Below are 19,104 nucleotides of genomic sequence, written 5' to 3'. Positions count from 1 at the left end.
TCTGTTAAATCACTTCTGGCTGTTAGACTAGCCAGCAGATAGTAGTTTCTTCCCTCTTCGTATATCCATCATAGAGAACAGGTACCATGATTCTACAGAAAGAAGCAATGTCTGATTAAATTTCCCCCCTCCAATATTCATATAATTCATCCTTGATATTGCACAATATAATTGCAATTCTACCATTAAGTCTCACTACCTCTCTGCCAAATCTAGAATTACAACAATCTCAGCAAAAATGGAAGGTTTCACTCAATATGTAAAAAACCCTAAAAATTACAGTTTGCCTTAAGGGAAACTGCAGGAGATTGTTTCTTACAGTAAAAATTGGAATTTGGCGTGGTCAAAAAGTGTGTAGATTCTTAAAAATTTGCCAGGGGAAAAAAATAAAAAAAATCACATAATCTCTTAACATTCCATTTGAAAGATTGCCCTTAAAACAATGCATGTGCAACACTGTTCAGTAAGTCTGTTCCCTAACAACTCAGAAGGAAGACCATGACCTCTGCCTGACTTGGGTACAACAGAATCCCAGACCTCATGCTATGGCTTGTCATTTTACTAGTTAAATCGTAAATGTAGCAAAAGAAATACATCTTGTTTCATCCTAATAAAAGTTATTTTAATAGCATTTTAAAAGTGTTTTTATTTTATAAAATAATTCTAGCTGTAATTAGCTATAGCCTAAATTATAAGATGTTTTAATGTTTAAAATCTGTGTCACTGCAGTATTAGCTATTCTTACTCTCTGACTTAGGATGCTGTGTGTCAGTTGCTCAGAAAAGAACACACTGCTAGTGTGTCAGCCCCTGCTCTGATATAATTTTGTAGGTATTTCAACAGAACCCTACATATTTCCCTCTCACACCCCAATACTAACACTGAGATTATTAAGGCCAAAATTGTCACTAGCGACTAACATGAGGTACCTAACTCTTCCATGTTGTAACTGCTCCTACACCTCTTCGCTTAAATGTAACTCCTGACAAACTTGTTCTCAGAAGCGAATGTGAAAGTAGCCAAAAGGAAAAGAAAGCACTGCTAGGTCTCAGGTAGAATGCTTCAGAAAGAGATGTTTAACAGCCATCTGTGAGGAGACTGGTTATTATGACCAGAGAGAAATCATAAGGACTGGCTGGCAAAGACAAGAAGAAAACACAGAAGGGAGAAGGACTGCAGACAGAAATACATTCATCACATGCATACTCTTAAAAACTCGAAACGGTATAGGCAATTAAGTGAGGTTACAAGCCAAGCCAACATAAACTGCCTCTCAGCAGAGATCATGATCTGGGAGCTGTGCCAACCAGAAGTCATCTATTTGTAGTTAATAGCATGTGTGAACAGAGAGAACCTGCGCAAACTTCTCTCCATATATTAACTGCTATTTGGCTCGGTCACGTCACGATTCTTCCTCCAAGGTTCAGAAGAAGAAACGGAAGACGACAGAATACAAAGTAGTAAGTTCAGTGAGCAACTGACAGGCAAAATTAAATAGAACTTCCTTGTTAAGAAGCGAAGACCAAAACCTGCACCCCTCACAAACCAATACAGACTGTGATTACAAAACCTATCATCAGGAAAAAGCCTTTCCCAGACAGCCAGGATTCACCACCGAGGTCAGAAACAGGCCTTCAAATTATCTCAGCTGACTTTTCCCTGTAGTTTGCAGACCTACTTGCTTGCAACTCATCAGTAGGTGTTAATTCAACTTCTGAAAATGGAGAAATGTGATATAAAACTCAGTCAGTGAATAGCAGAGGCTGGGATTTTTCTGACAAAGCGTAGACACCTACAAGCAGTAGTGAGGCTGGCCTACCGAAGGTACCTGCCTAGACCAAAGACTACTAGGACACCTTGGGGTGGGTGGGGAGGGCAGGACAGGGAAACAATTGAAAAAAAAAATGTTTCTGACAACCTCACAGACTCTACCTCTAGTCTGTGTCTGAGAGACTTAGTATGAGTGAGTAGAGCAAGGAGGGGGAGAACTGCATCCTCAAGCTACATGCTGTAAGGAGGGAGGTGTCATGGAGCTGTAATTCATGCTTCTCTATAACTTGTAAGACTTAAGAGCGATAAATTAAAAACCACTAGTTTTGTGTAATTAATAAAGCTGTCCATCCCCATGAGTACTTTCAGAATGTCCTTTTTCTTCCTCACAAGCTTAAGCTGTTGTTTTTCTCCACCTTACATAGCCTTCACCAATCTGATACTCATTTTCATTGGAATAAGTCTTCTTCAATCACCAGTGTTGTAACTGTAATCACTTTGTTGTATTTTTTATATTTTCTCTCAGTGCTCCTTGGTGCTCCTCAAACTTCTGTAAAATTGCACTACTTCTCTTCAATCCCTTCCATACATTTCTTCTTTGAGACAGTGTGTGTTGACTACCCCCCCCAGCAAAATATCAGTACCAGCCTTGATCACAGCAGCACTTTCACTGAACTCTGGTAATCTACATCTACCACTTCTTGTTACTGTTGTGGAGCACTGGTTTCCATTGCCTTATTTGTGCTCATTCATTTGTTGTCTCTTCAGTATTTTAAGACAGGAAAGGGAGGAGGGAAAGCATCCATCTTTTTGTGCTACAAGGAAAGATCCTGTCACAATTGGTTTGTGGTCTGTGGCAGAGTTTTCTTTCTTTAATTTCCGTGAACTGCTGGAAATCATGCCTAATGCTTTCTTCTTTAAGTCTCTTCACTTTTACAAAGAGAAAAAATTATAGCTCCAACCACTTCTGCAAATTCTGTAAGTTTTTAATCTACTTTATCACTTGACCTCCTTCGCTGTTATTTTAACATTGGAGTAGGCAAAGATGCATTTTCCAATGTTCCTTAAACACCGTGTTTATAAACAAAGGATAAATTCAAAACACTGCACTTCTGAAGCTTACAGGGGAAAAAAAAATTCAAGTGAAACAGACTACAGAGACTTCTAGAACTAGTACAACATAAATATGAAATAAAGCATAAATGACAACATTAAACAGAAACTCACCCTGCTTGTGGGTTCACCATTCCCAACGAGTTTTTATGAGCTGGTGATAATGTCTGAATTTTGCTCCCACTGGATCCAGACGAAGGTAATGCTTTACTTGAAGAGGCACCTTGAAGTTGAAAGCAAGCATGGAAATATAAGAAAATGTAAGATTTTGCTGCTGGAATGACACAATTCATTATACATTTTTTAATTGTAAAATTCAAAACAAGAGTTTTAGAAATATCAAGATATGAACAAGTGTTAAGATATTAGGAAAAAGCAAGTATGTTTCCAGAAATTTACAGAAAATATGCTATTGAGACATAATTTTCTTTTCTAATAAAAAAATTGGATTTCAATTACTTTCTTCAGAAAGAAAAAGGAAAGAAGTCTAGAAGGTCGAAGTAAGTACAAACATGTTTGATGTCTGAAATCAGATTAAGACCAGTGTTTGCATTATTATAATATATATGGCTTGACTATGTATTTTCACCAATTTGTGATCATATTTGGCATACAAATTCCAGAGTTCAGCAATGGAAAAATCTGAGGTGAGAGATCAGTATCAGATACAATGAGGCATTACTACACAGAATGATTTTGCAGGTTCAGAAAAAAACTGTTTTAACCCAATACATAAACCAGAGAATCCTATGTGCTCTAGAGTCTTGCTGGATAGATGCCCATCAGTGCCTCTTCCAAATTAACCTCAAATGAGTTTTTACAAACCACTATATCAATTTCAACAATAAACTATAGCCAGCATATGTGTATGTCAAAAAAGCAGGTCACGAAAATATTGATAAAAAAAATTTATTATGAAACAGACACCATCTTATCCACTCATGTACTCCTGAAATCCTCCTATGATTTTTTTTCACTTTGTCAGTTTAAATCACTGCATAATGCTGTAGAAATCCTTCAATCCATTAAAATGATACTACTTTTACTGTATAGTTTGAGAACTAATATTTAGAATGGAAATGGCAAATTCGTAACATTCAGTTCATACCTACAACAGTTTTGCTAACACCACTTGGCTGTGGTAAGCGTGATGATGACGATGGTGTTGATCCTACAGAAGGCATCTTCTTAACTGCAGCAGGTTTATACTGTAACAAAATACAACCTAGAAATTTAAGCAATTAAATCGAACTATAACACAATAGTTACCTCAGGTACTGTGAGAAAACAGACTATGACTACCTACTAGGCAAACTGTTTCTGGTTTGGGATCCAGCAAACGGTTTCCGCTAGTCTGCTTTCTTATACACACAGATGATACTAGTAGGAAAGATATCTAACTTTACTCAGCGGTTTTGTTTTTTTGTTTAACTTCACATCTCCCTGTATTTTTCGCCTTTCTGCAGCTTTTCTCATCTTTTTCCATAGCTGTCTCATGCAATTAACATTATCACCTCACTACCAGTGAATTTTAAAAAGAATACTCAAGGACAGGATCATTTTTGTCCTTCAAATCTTATTTTCACCTGTGTGCTCTGGATCAGCCCCAGAACTGATTCAGAATACAGTGCAAGAATCCCTAAGTAACTACTTCTGTCTGGAAACTGTGAAGAGTTAAACAGAAGAGCATTACCATTAAAAGAAAACACACATACACTTTAATCCTTCATTTGTTTTGTGGTAAGTTAACTACTGCAGCTCTTACATTAATACATCTGAATTTCTCTAAGCCTCTAATTAGCCAAAACATTGCTGTCATTGTCCTGCAGTCATCTACTTTTGTTTGTTCACTTAAAGAACAGTCTTGAATTGGATTCAGAAGACTTGCACAATAGAAATTCAACTTTCTTAACAAATACTGCATAGTTACTTCCTGCTGCTATCCTCACCTGTCATTTTCACAAATCTCTGAATTACATTTATGACTAGTTTTGGCTTTGCAACTGCTGCCATCTGATTTATGGATCTCTGCGACTCTCGTAAGAAAGCAAAAACCTTTTCCATGCTCAGTGTCTAGTGTCAGTCTAGCAAAAATAATAACATCACAGAATAAAACAGTTAATTCTGTTTAAGAGCAAAACACTATTTAACAAGCTTGATTTGATGTCAAATGCAAATTACAAGTTAAGAAAACCGCTGTAGTTCACCTGTGTTCGAGTAGGAAGCTTCCCTTTGGTATCAGCTGCCAATTTCCCCTTATTAGTAATACGTGCTGCTTGTTCCTTACAGAAATTGATGTGTCTGTCAGCTGCGTTTTCATTAAATCTCCTCTGACAATATGGACACTGAATGTAATCTTAAAAACATAAAAAGCTAACATTAATAACATATTTTAAAAAATTGAGTGTTTTAAAGTCTTTTAAAGATCAGCCCCAATCCCACCCCCCAAAGAAAATTAAGGCCTCTTGAATCTGAAAATAAAATACAGATCGCTAGGTAAAAGAATATTGTCCACATGTAACACCAAAAATGTTTCTTTTTTGATAGATAAGAACAAGAAGAGTGGTTGATGATCAGAAATAAGCTAAGCGAAACCAGAAATACTCCGAGAGATGCTATTCAGCAGAGAAGGTGGTCAAAGAGGAATATGGACATGGCAGGGGTATAAGCTGGAAGGAAGTGGAGAAGAGGCTAAACAACAAAAAAAAGTAAGGTAATAAAAATCACAAACATAGTTCATTTTAAGACATAAAACCTTTCCCATACAAATAGCAAAAGAAAACAAAATCTGTTTCCTCTGGCAATTTTGAAAGGACTGAGAAATACTAACTGCAATACTGGAAATTATTATTAAAAAAAAAACAAAACAGAAATTTAATAATCACCACTCCCCCCCAGTCAGAGGAAATCCAGCCAAAATTAGGAGATATACATAGAGACATGCAAAACAGGGTAATAGGTGGCTGTATGATGTTTGAAGATTAGTCATGTTACAAACTGTACTACTTGCAGGAAACAGGAAATATTACTACTAATATTGAGGAAAAAAAACAGAAAGGCTATGTAAATGTTTAAAACACTAAAAGATCCCTCATCTTATGCTGTATACTTAAAATACACTGGCCTTGGAAAGTAAAACGTTTGGACTGCAGTTTCAGATATACATTTAGTGTCTAGAGATAGCTCTGGAGTCCCCAACATAAGAAGGACATGGAGCTACTGGAACGAGTCCAGATGAGGGCCACAAAGATGATCAGAGGGTTGGAGCACCTCTGCTATGAAGACAGGCTGAGAGAGTTGGGACTGTTCAGCCTGGAGAAGAGAAGGCTCCAGGGTGATCTTATAGCAGCTTTCCAGTACCTAAAGGGGACCTACAGGAAAGCTGGAGAGGGACTTTTTACAAAGGTGTGTAGTGATAGGACAAGGGGCAATGGATTTAAACCGAAAGAGGGCAGATTTAGATTAGATATAAGAAAGAAATTCTTTACATTGAGGGTGGTGAGGTACTGGAACAGGTTGCCCAGAGAAGTTGTGGATGCCCCATCCCTGGAGGTGTTCAAGGCCAGGTTGGGTGAGGCTTTGGGCAATCTTGTGTAGTGGAGGGTTTTCCTGCCCATGGCAGGGGGGTTGGAACTAGACGATCTTTGAGGTTCCTTCCAACCCTAACCATTCTATGATTCTATGATTCTATATAGATGCTGAATTCCACGGATTACAGCATTCAAAATCATGGAAACACCAGCTTCAGAAGATCTGGACACCAGCAAAGCAGGTTAAATTAGTATGTTCCTAGGAGATTTTAGAAATGTATTGAGGAACATGAGGAGAGATTCAACAGTCACTGCCTCCAAGATTACAGTTAGATATTATCCAATCCAAATAAGGATTTGGATTAGATATTACAGTTCAAATGCAGCAGATTTGCAGTAGTTATCCCTTTAAATTAACAAACAATTTTGAGTAAGTCAAATGATGTAGTGGGCACCAAACCACGAACTGTGACCGAAGAAGTGTGAGCAAAGGACACAGGAAGAACACAATAAACCTTCAGAGAAGTGACAGGATGGGAATCTCACACAATTACAACAATGAATGTTTATTTATTTATTTTACCTAAACTCCACTACTGTCAGAATACTCAAACATAAACTATACCTTAAGAGACAGAAACTCCGAAGAAAAAGAACTATAACATCTATACAGTCAAACCAAGATAGGCCCAAGGAACGTTTTTTTTTTAAAAAAAAAGATTAAACAAAGCTAAATAGATTAATAAAGCAGCTACGGAAGCCCCTAGATAATAAGAAAAGACATTTCTAGCTGGGGCACAGCTTAGTTCCCACAGAAAACTTTCAAAGCCCACTCAAGTAAATGGATCAGGACTGTAGAGGATTTATGAACACTCTTTTTAAGAATCAGTGATTGTATCTTCATCCTTTTGTAAAATGCTTAGCAGCAGTCAGCCACCGGACTATTCGGAAGTACTGTTTGTACTGTCTAGAAGAACTGTTGGGATTCAATGTGAGCTTTATAAAACACAAACTAATGAAAATAAGTGGGCAGTACACATATGCAGTTAAGTTCAATGCAAATGTGCTGACTTAAGGTCCTCCTTAATATCATGAGGCTATTCCGCACTTCTTCTTAGGAAAAGGTGGAACAAGAGATTGAAGAACCAGCAACACTGTTTGTTTGCAAACTCAAAGCATGCAATTAAGTACAAAATATTAATACAGAACTGTTTTCTTTTAAAGGAAAAAGACTAGCAGCTCGTTAGAAATAGGCATGCCAAAGACAGAGCTGAGTATGAGAGGATGGATATACTCCATGATACCATGCATAACTCTCCTGCTTTCCTACACATGAAGTAGAAAACAAGCAACAGTATTGCCCTTGTTCTACTTTTCTTCTGTTCTATTTGTAAGAAGAGAATCTACTGATCAATTAATGCATCTTCTCTTCATTCCTGGTTCCCTCTTCCTAATTCTTACACACTGCAGAAGGATGAAGCCAGGAGACTACAGACAGTAAAACTCAGTTTGGAAAAAGTAAAAAATAGAAGAAAGAGAAACAGAGGTGTAACAGCTTTCTCTTCCCTTTACATCCTATTTGCTTTCACGCAGGCTGAATAGTTACTTCCTTCAGTTGAAACTCACTTGCAGTCTCTGGAACCAAGGGAGCACCATTTTTATAGCTTTTCCAAGACAGACATAGTTCTGGGCTGTTCTGCTCATAGTTCAGAACCTGTACAACTAGATCACTGACGATCTTTTCCATGATCAAGCCTTATGTTTCTTATCCACAGCGTTAGCTATTGGTTTTACTTCAAAACGCACATGGTGTTTCAAGATGGAGGGTACTCAATGGTGAATAATACGACTTCACTTCCCACTATGAATGCACAACTACAATCCTAATACTGGACTAGCATGTTTCCTGTAGAGAAACAATGCAAGGTACACTCACATCCTCGCTTGACCACAGACAGGCAGAAGTAAAGAGATTATTTTTTTCATTTTTCTGAAAATAGCCACTGAGTTGGTCAGACAGTTTAGCTCTTAGGACAAGAGGTGGAAATATATTCTCCAACCTATTATCACATCACAGAATTTAACTGAAAAGTCTATTTCCTTCTCACTCACATCAGACTACTTCAATGCTTTACCCAGCCTCATTTCTGAAGGCACCCAAAGACTGTCACTCCCTTGTTAATACAAATCCCACACACATTCCATACTCAAAACGCAAGTACCTCCACCACATGGGGAAGGATCGATCACACGCACACTAGAGCATACACTGCATACGTTAAACTAAATGTGAATTCAGCAAGAAATGGGAGAGACTACCTTTGAAGAACATCATTGATGTGCATTCCTACAATGTAAACAAGGCTGTGGGTGTCCAGCATCAGCAGCTCATTAAAAAAGTAGTCCGCCCTTTCTGAGCAGTTCCACTGCGGTGGACGGAAACAAGGTGTTGAAACAATTTGCCCAGCCTACAGTTTATGACATGGTAGCAAGCTGCAAGTTGGCCACAACTACTTTCAATACATTAAAAAATAAGTAACCGACAATGAAAGCTACACAGGATGTTAGCCAGTCAGACCCGCAGTCACAAACCATCAGCTGCATAGCAATAATCAGATAGTCATCTTCAAGAACTTGTGAATATTGTATTCCAATAAATTCATTTCCAATTCAAATTTTTACAAGTTAAGGTAAAAAAAAAAATAATCTCTAAATAATTTGATTGTTTTACATACCAGGGTCATATGATGGCGGAGGTGGTGGAGGGAGTTTTCCACCGTCTTTAAGATTAAGTCCTTTGGCTGCTCGTATAGTTGCTATAAATTCCTCGTGCTTTCGTCTCCAATTGGAAGGTTTTTTGGGTGGTTCTGGCTAAGAAGCCAAAAAAAGAAGGAGCTTTATATGTTTGAAGCTCTTACTTCAAGCTAAGTACGTGCCTTATTTTAGTACACAATACTATAGTTAGATTTCTTCCAGATCCTAGTTGATCTAATTATCATGAATTGCCAGCAGAAATAAACCTTATTATAATGCATACACAGTTTGCCTAAAATGTTCATATGCAGAATAAATTATAACATACCCGTGGCTTAAGAGGTTTTACTGTGGGAATGTCAGTTCCTTCTGCTCTCTGTCGGCTGGAATCGAATGTCTTCCGTTTCTTGGCAGAAGTTTTTTGGCAAATGGGTCCATGCTTTTTCTACAAGCAGAAGAAAAACAAAAAGAGAATATAGAACTTGGTTTCAAAAACATAAGTTATTAACATGTTACTTCCCTCTTTCTCAACATGCCAAGCAGCAAACAAGGCCCAACTCTTGCTGAATGAGATCAGATTGCTTTCACTCAAACATTTATGCTAGCTGTTACTTTTAGAACAGAACTACAGGAATTCACCAATGCATATATATGGTCACAAAAACTTGGGAGATGGCAAAGAAAAATAGGAGGCATCTGTATTTGCTCCTTTCAAATAAAAAATTGATGGTAGGCAGGCAGCATTTGCATTGAATAGCAAAATAAATCAGAAGTGTCTGAAATCCATATTCATATTTAAGGACAGACCAATTCCTATTATAAAGGCTGGAGAACACGGTATTTTGAGGATGGCTAACAAAACACTTCATTTACCAGCTGAGAATGCACAATGCTGGGGCTAACATCTGCAGAGGCAAGGAATGATTCTGTGACCCTAGAGAAGACACTTTTAGAAGCATGTATTTTCAGAAACTGATGAGATGCTAAAATAAAATTAACCTCCTTCTAAGGAGCTTCAAAACTGAGACAAATGAAATTGATAATTATTTGGGAAAAAATTCCACAAAAAAAGGTCAAAACCAAGCATCTAGATCTACTTTATTTAGCTATAGTGACCGTTGCTTAACTCTCGTATCAACTTACCAGACTTAAAAGCCAACAGTGCTCATACCACTTACCAGTGCTGCTGGAAAGAAAGTCCTTCCACAAATCCTACATGGCAACAGATCTCCAGTTTGCACTGCAACCTCACCTTGAAAAAAACATACTTCTATAAGAATATGTGTTTAAATTTGTGATAAAAATTTCTTCCTAGATTGCTCATATACTTAGAAATAATACCAGTTGTTACTGTAAAAGTGTACGTTCTTTGAACTGTGCAGACACTAGGCAGATCAGAAAGGAAAAGATGATACACAAGTCCTTGCATACTTTTGGAACCTGTCAGGCCCAGTAACAAGGCAGCATCGATTCTGAGAATTTACAATACAAAACTCTCCACCTTTAAAGGAATGCCTGTATGTCAATGCACAAATGACAGATTCCCTGTAAGTCACACTGACAGCCCAAACACACACCAAGAATAATGATACTTAGTGGGTTATTTCTGTGTCTTTAGAAGAGAATCACCAGTTACAGTATCCAATATAAGTCATATCCCATCATTTACCTTCCTCTACTAAGTTAAACTTTTCCACTTTCTCTTGTAATGAAAAAAAAATCTTCAATGCTATTTTTACTACATATTTTATTCAGATTACTACTGACAGTTTACAAAAGCATTTCTGATGTTATTATTCAAGCACTGGTAACAAAAATGTAAATGGTGTACTTGACATACAATGGATTCACAAAACCAGATAAAAGACCAACAAATGGAAGTACTTAAGCCTATGTATGCAAATATATTCATACAGTACGCACTATGCAATGGAGTCACAGCAGAGATGAAAAATTCCACAGTGTTTCCCAGTAACAGGCATCTACTATATTTAGTACCGTACCAGAGATACAGGGATATTTTGTATCACATCTTCATCAATAAGGAGGCAGTAAACTTGGATTAAGTTTGAGACTTACAAGTTGCTTTCTCCATGCTCAGTCTGATTACTGCAGACAATACAGCTCCCTCTAATTATGCAAAGTTAAAACAAAATCACTTTGAATTTATTTGTATTTTAGCCACTAGTGACTTAAACTAACGAAGTTATGAACATAGCAACGTTCAATGATTTGATCAGCTCTTGTTCCCAATTCCCCAGTGAAAAACAATGTTCTATCTAAACATACATACTTATTAATTAACTGTAGGACCAGTTCTAAAGAAAATGGGTAATTTAACAAAATGTTTCATGGCAAACAAACGTAGATTAAGGCAGCCATGGTTCCACCAAAAACCTTTTTTTTGAAATGAAAAGATTAAAATTGAGTGAGCATTCTAGTACCAATATGTAACTATTAGGTCTATTGCTGCCTTTTTCAATTACTTGAATGAAATTCATCATCAGTATTAACTATGTATAATGTACTAATTGTACTACTATACTATACAACACAACCCATTTTAAGAATCACAAATCATTTGAAAAATGTTCTGTAGTTTAAAACATTTATGTTCATATCTTTAATTAATTTATATACCTGTTCCATGTAGACATGAATAGGCCCTTGTCACAGCATAGCAGGACTGTACTGACAGTAAGCGAGTTTTACAACTGAAGTGATAATTGAGCTTCCTTTTGTGTCATCTAAATGAATGTGTTTAGATGTACACAAGTAGGGGGAAGTAGGAAAGATAGGAAACATGCAGACAAATCTTGGTTTTCTTCTATTCCTGCATCTGAATTATACTTGCATCTTATTAACGTTACTAGAAACGTAATTTTTATTGTATTTTTTTCAATTTCTATTTTAAACAATCATGTCTGAAAATTTTTGCATGGGACTGTCTTCTTAAATCCACAAGCCTGAGCACATCATCAATCACAAGTAATAATGTGCACACTGGTCATACATAGCGTAGATGGCTGGAACCTGCCCTCACCATTTTCCTCAAGAGTAAGCAGCAACCATTGCAGGCTTTTATCAATTCTCCCACTCAAAAATACAAGGTATGCACAGATTTATTTTGTTTGTTACTTCATTCTTCAGTGTTCTCAGCATTCCTAATAATGCTAACAGATATCACTGCAAACTGACTTCTGCTAAAGAGTTCAACTTCCCTTTATCACATTATTCTAATACAATCCTCAGCTTTCCAGAAACAAGAGAAGCATTTCATGGAAATACAAGTGACATTGTTTGTGCCTTTAAGAAATTATGTGAAATAACTCAGAATTAGTGATCTTGAAATCAGGTCTATAGTACAAGATTAAAGATTTTACTGAGAGAAGAATTCTTTCAAGTATCTGCCTTTGTAAAAGAAAAGCTACATTTCCCACCATTTTCTTCTGTCCACTGAACTCTGGAATTTGAGCTTGTGTTTAAATTCATGACTGAAAGAAGTTGACTTCACAGATGCTCACCTGATCACGCAGTATTTACATACGACATACCAACACATAATGAATGCTAATTAGCACTCACTGCAGCTACAGTTACAGAGCTGGATTTCCTTACAGCATTTCTACCCTCCTTTGCTGCTGGCAGGTACCCAAACACATTTGCCAAGAGCTATTTGTGCTGCCAACACCATCTCCCCCATAATACAAATCACTGATCCAAAACACAAAACAAAGTTATTTTAAAAAATTCCTTGAGTTTTGTTGAAAACGGGAAGCCTACAGTCCTTTAGATTTTCACACTTACATCTTCAATTTCTTAATCACTCCTCTATGATTTCCTCACCTTTAAAGGAAAAAAAACCAAACCCCAAACTAAACAATTCCCACCAATCCAAAAAACCCCACCATAAACAAAACAAAACCTTAACATTTTTCTCTAGGAGCCCATAAGCCTTCCCTTACAGAAGGGCTAGCAATGCCATCAACATGAAATCTGATAATTTAAAAATAAACCACGGGTATAAAACTGTGAAAGTTGGAAAAGAGTTGGGTTTGAGTTTGGTTGGGTTTTTCGGTGTTTTGTTTTTTTTTTTTCACTTGCTTTTAAAGGCATTCATGCATTATATCTAATGCAGTCAGTCATGGACTGACTGAATTTTTTTCCTGAACGAAAGTTAATAGAAGTGGTTATTAAATTGGGATGTACTGGGGGGAGTAGGTTAAAAAAAAGGAAGACCCAAATCAGTAAACAAGAAGGATTTGCTTGGCAAATGAGTCTAAGAATAGAGATTGGTAGGAAGATGGTTTCATAGCAAGTTTCTTCAGTCTTCTTTAAGTCTAGCAAAAACACAGGGATTACCCTCATTTTGGTTACACAACCACAGAAGACGCAAGATTCAGCAACTACACTTCCTTTTCCTTTTACCATCTTTAATACCACTAATCACCAGTAACTTACATGCTTGTATTAAACATGAATTAATATAGTTAAAATGGAAAAGGACAGACACATAATTATTACTATTTATCTAATCTAAACACTGTCCTGGATTCGGTTGGGAGAGAGTTAATTTTCTTCTTAGTAGCTAGAATAGCATTGCGTTTTGGACTTAGCATGGGATTTGGTAAGAGAATAATGTTGACAATATGCTGATGTTTTTAGTTGCTGCTAAGAAATCAAGGACTTTGCAACTTCCTATGTTTTGCCAGTGTGCAGGTACACAAGAAGCTGTGAGGGAGCACAGCTGGAGCAACAGATGCACAATTCCTGGCTCAGGCCCAAATTGGCCAATGGGATATTCCATATCATGCAACGTCATCCTCTCCCTCTCTTCTCTCCCAGGATTGCGATTTCAGGATTTCTCTCCTTCAGGATTGCTAGCCAGGGACAGGCTGCATGTTGGTCAGCAGGTGGTGAGCAATTGCAGTGTGCATTACTTGTTTGTGTATTCTATTATTATTTTATTCTTATTATTATTTTTCACTTTATTTCAATTATTAAATTGTTCTTATCCCAACTCATGAGCCTCCCTCCCTTTTCTCCTTTGATTCTCTCCCCCATTCCCCAGGGACACAGGAAAGGTTAGCGAGTGGCTGCATGGTGTTTGGTTGCCATCTGGGGTTAAACCACCACAAATACGCTTAGGGAAAAGAGAAATATGTTTAAAATGGTTATGTGAATACCAAAGGAAGAAGCGGTATTTCAGCTGAAGTGATGTCAAAACTATGATATACAGCTTTATAACCTATTCTACTGTCTGCCTGAGACCAGGTCTCAAAAACATAGAGTTCAATCTAGTAAGACGCTGGATATCTGAATTAAAACATTACATCGGAATTTTTATTAGTAGCACTGCTATAATCTCATCGCTTGCATTTGTAAACTCTCCCTGTCAGAGCTCCTTGTCCAGCTACTTCCAGAGTACAAGCACCTTTCAAATTATTTTTTTCTACCTACACATAAGTTATTGAACACATTCCTTTTGAATATGGTCATAGTCCAGTTATCTGTACTTTCTGTTCTTTAAGTTGGAGTTTAGCTGTAAAGTCTGGGCAGACCTCAAAGTCCGAGAGCATAGCTATACAGTCAGTCTCCCAGATGTAGCACAGTCCTTTCAATACTTTTACAGACAAGTTTAGACTTCCTTGAAACCTAGATTTCCAGGGAACAACTTTTTTTTTTCCTTTCTCCCCTCTCATGTTCAAATACAGCAAGTCATTTACAGTGGTAAGTGCAATCCAGTTCTCGGATTTATCTTCGTCGGTACAACGTGTGGATCCATCAATACATACCAGTTCGATCTGACATGGTCATAGGTGTAACACTTGCTCTTGCTGTCATGTTTACAAATTAAGTAGTTGTGTAAATAGACTCCCCACCTAGAGGGAGCAGAAGTCTCCAGTGTTGCTGAACAGCTATTAATTTAAGTCTTATTGCAGTTTTCCCTTTTAGAGAGCTTTGTGTACCCAAGCATGTGTCTCCACTTAAAGTACGCAATGCTTCAAAGAAACAATATTGCACTCAGTCTGGGCAACAGTACTTTGTCATGTTGTAAAATCTGACTGACTGCCCTTCAGAAGCTTTTATCCGTCTGCAGCGGTGACAGGACTAAATGACTTGGGTCAGACAACCGCGATAATCAGAACCATTGAGCCTCACTGAATTCAAACTTGCAGAAACACTCTGGTATGATTTCCAGCCTTGAAACTAGGTACCCATTTGAAATCAGCAAGTCATCTACAACTGTGGAAAGTTATTACTTGAAGAGTGCTTGCCAAATTCTTCTGCAAAATTGTATTTATTGCTTTTAGCATAAGTCCCCTCTCATCACCAAAGGCAAGGTCCTTTCCACTTAAGAGTTCCACATACTTCACGTATGAAAAAATACAGTGCATTCCCCACATTAACTGGAACCTATATCGTCAAGCCACAACATCTAGTTCTTTGGGGACTGTCGGTCTCCAACATATGTCCACTAATCAGTACTGATCAGGCTATATTTTTTTAATCGACACATTAACTAACAACAGTCTGAAATGACTAATGACAAATACCATAAACAAGAGTCACCTAAAAATGATACCGATACAATGACATAGGTAGGGAACACTTCTTTGAACAGACAAATACAATTCAGAGCACTAATTTGTAAAGAACAATTTTGAAGAGCATTAAATAATGAAAAGATGAATGTATCAAAGTAAAAAAAAAGTATACCAATATGACTGAAAAAACAGGGTGCAAGTTTCGCAAGTTTTTTTTATTTTGTCAAAATCAATTCTGAAAAGCAAATGAAAGTCAGACAAAGAGACCACACTCTTAACAACAGGCAGTACTTGCCATACTTTCCTAAAGTTTGCTTGGTAACTCACGACGTGCATGATTAGAGAAAGTAAGAGGAAATCACCGTAAGCTCTTTCTCTTAGTATTCATATACTTTGAATTTTTTATTCAATTAGGTTATTTGCAATTGTATAAGAAATAGCAAAAAAATCTACTTTTATCTATCTACCCCTAACTTTAGAGGAAAGTCTCAGGAATTCTTTTCTACTTCTGTAATGACAATGCAGTCTAATCTTGTACAAACCTGTCACTTGTGCTTCCAAAAGATAACAAAAAGCAGCATAACTTCCATTCCTTCAAGCTGAAAAGCTTGAATAAGACTTTCATAGTACCTCTGCATGTTTTTATATCAGCTCTTCAGCCCGACAATGCAAGTGCACTATATTTGTCAAAATTACTGTTATTGCATTGAACATGAGTCTGGTGATGGTAAGTTTGGTATTACCTACTTGAAAATAACATATCAAGGAGAGTCACACTGCCTCAAAGTGACAAACTGGAGGAGGATTCTGTGAAGAAGTTTTTTTTGTGACTGAGAAATTAATTGCATGCAGTCAAGAATGGTTGTAATAGCTGCACACGCACAACTCGCATTGTTGCATACTCCCCTTTTCTATAACTGTCCTTCTTTCCTCCCTTCCTCATATGAAGTCTAACTTTTAATGTGAAAACATGCCGAAGTCATGCTACACATCGTTAAAAATAACCAGCTCTCCTAGACTTCTCTCTAGGGCGACATCTGATGGGATTCTTCCAAGCAGATCCCTAAAGAAGCCAAAGTCCGCTCTCCTGAAGATCAGGCTTGAGATCCTACTATCTGCCCAGCTCCCTCCTCTCAGAATCCCGATTCCTATCATCTCATGGTCACTGCAGGTGAAGCTGCCCCTGACCTTCACATCTCACATGTTTGTAGGCATGAAGTCCAGCAGAATTGCCTCCCCTTGTCAGCTCCTTGATCACCTGGCTAAGCACTTTGTCATTAATGCATGCTAGAAGCCTCCTAGATTTCTTGTGCCTTGCTGATTTGTTCCTCCAGCAGGTATCAGGGTGGTTAAAATCCCTCATGAGGACCAGAGCCTGTGAATACAAGGCTCCTTCCAATTATCTGAAGGAGGTCTAACCTTCTTCCTGATCAGGTGGTTTGTAGCAGACACCCACAGCAACATTTCCCACATTGGTCTGTCTGCTAACCCTGAACCATAAGCTTCCAGGTGGCTCCATCGCAAAGCTCCATGCATTCCCACTGCTCTCCCACATAAAGGGCAACTTCCCCCTTTGCCGTCCAGCTGGTTCTTCCTGAAGAGCCTGTGTTAATCCACCACAACACTGTAGTCCTGAGCTGTCCTACCACCTACGCATGATCCCAACAAGCTCCTAGCCCTGCAATTCCATGCAGACCTCCAATCCTCCCATTTGTTCCCATACTGTGAGTGTTAACGCGCAGGCACTTCAGAGAGGCATTCAGTTGTGATGATTATCCAGAAAAATCTACGAGAGCTTCCCCTGCAATACATATAGAAACAACAAAACCAAAGGCAAGTAAGCAGCACCATTTGATCGATTTGACTTCCCGATATGTTATCTGGTCTTCTATTAACAAGCTTTAAGATCAACTAAAGCCACTAGAAAGCATGTGACCTGCAAAATCTATGTACACGTTACACAATTCCGTTCTGGCATCGTAAACTCATTATTCTCCTGTATTAGGCTACAAGCACCACAGTGACAGTAAGCAGGCAGTCAAGCACAGACTAGCCTTCTCACGCTAGCTTTAAACCAAGACTGCTTTGCACTAGTAACCCCCAAGCAATTTGTGGACTTACATACTCAACTGCCCAAATGTAATCCGATAGAGAAATGTCAATTTAAGCTTGCCTGCTTAGCAAGATATTACTTGGCTAACAATAAAATAATGTGTTAAAAACAATTTTGATAATAAACTTCATTTGTAATACATTGATTCCTGCTTTGCTCGGAGTTTATTTGAAAAGTAAGCCCACTCCTCATCCCTAGTCAACTGTTTAACATACTACTGGAACCAGATTTTACTGAATGCAACAACTGCTTCTGATAATAACCACATCAAGTGTGTGTGCAGGTAAAACACATTCATCTTCCTACTGTATTCAACCAATTGAACTCAATTACTACATCAGTCCAGTTTCTGCAATTCAAGTTAAAAACGCAAGAATTCTACAAAAGCTACAGAAAAGGGGGCAAAGTCTGTTAGTCTTAAAATGCTGAAGAAACTGACACACTCAAATTCCCATCTACACATATTACTTCCTTTCCTTTAAAGGTGAAACATACTCTGATAGTGCACTTCCCGTATTGTATCAGCTTAAGCTTAGTTTTCATAATTTTTCCTTAGGTAAAACATTTAATTTCAATTTCTTCCCTAAAACACAAACATTAATCAAAAATAAAAACATAATTGCCTTGGAAAAAGTAAATATGTTGACTACAATTATCCAGTGTATTAAATGTCAAAATTAGACCACCTAACAGAGGTGCAAGTGTGCCTAGGGAAACACAGCAGTTCAATGCAAAGTCCTATTTATCATTGTGTTTCAATGGCTACCAGAGAAACAACTTCTTAAAAAGAATATATATTAATATTAGTTTTATATTTCAATATTTGTTTCCAACTGGTTGATTTAAGAACAGTACCATAAAATTAATTCTTCCTTCTGTTGGACAGATAAAGATACTGGGGGTGGGGGTGGAAACAGAAAGCTGAAGCATTCCAAAAAGGCAGGAGCTCCCTCAAATGGAGCTTAAGAAAATGGCTGCCAAAGTAAGGAAGCTACTACGTGCATCCAGTGAGGCAAGACAAAGATGAACACAAAAGGGAAAGAAAGACTCACATTAATATTATTTTTTGTTTTCTAAACAGAATTAATTCCCTACACTATTATGGAAAAAAAAAAAAAAAAACAAACAAAACAGACTGGGCATTAGCTTACTTAGAAATTCTATCTATGCAAGCATAAGCACTCGCTTTCAACAGTCACATTACTAATACAGAAACCCCAAACTAGAATGCTCCCACCGTTTGGGGTGGAGCAGGGTGTCTCAGACATTATCAGTG

General features: G+C 37.6%; 1 protein-coding gene across 3 annotated transcripts in view; it reads right to left on the bottom strand.

Annotated features, from left to right (window-relative positions):
* The window catches only part of ZC2HC1A (zinc finger C2HC-type containing 1A), a 36,141-nt gene that overhangs the window by 13,231 nt on the left and 3,806 nt on the right, over nt 1–19,104 (bottom strand). For 2 of the 3 annotated variants that reach the window (XM_086608704.1, XM_086608706.1), the window contains exons 2-7: nt 10,346–10,419; nt 9,496–9,612; nt 9,149–9,284; nt 5,091–5,239; nt 3,992–4,091; nt 2,998–3,106 (exon numbers count right to left, since the gene is read on the bottom strand). In XM_086608704.1, coding sequence (XP_086464830.1) covers nt 2,998–3,106; nt 3,992–4,091; nt 5,091–5,239; nt 9,149–9,284; nt 9,496–9,612; nt 10,346–10,419 — 685 coding nt within the window. Of the gene's footprint in view, nt 1–2,997; nt 3,107–3,991; nt 4,092–4,182; nt 4,186–5,090; nt 5,240–9,148; nt 9,285–9,495; nt 9,613–10,345; nt 10,420–19,104 lie in introns of all 3 variants that reach the window. The other variant, XM_086608705.1, reaches the window with a different exon arrangement.

This window comes from Tauraco erythrolophus, chromosome 3, assembly GCF_009769465.1.
Source record: "Tauraco erythrolophus isolate bTauEry1 chromosome 3, bTauEry1.pri, whole genome shotgun sequence".
Lineage (NCBI taxonomy): Eukaryota > Metazoa > Chordata > Aves > Musophagiformes > Musophagidae > Tauraco > Tauraco erythrolophus.
Note: the sequence above shows the minus strand (reverse complement) of the source record. Positions and strands in the feature narration are given on the sequence as shown.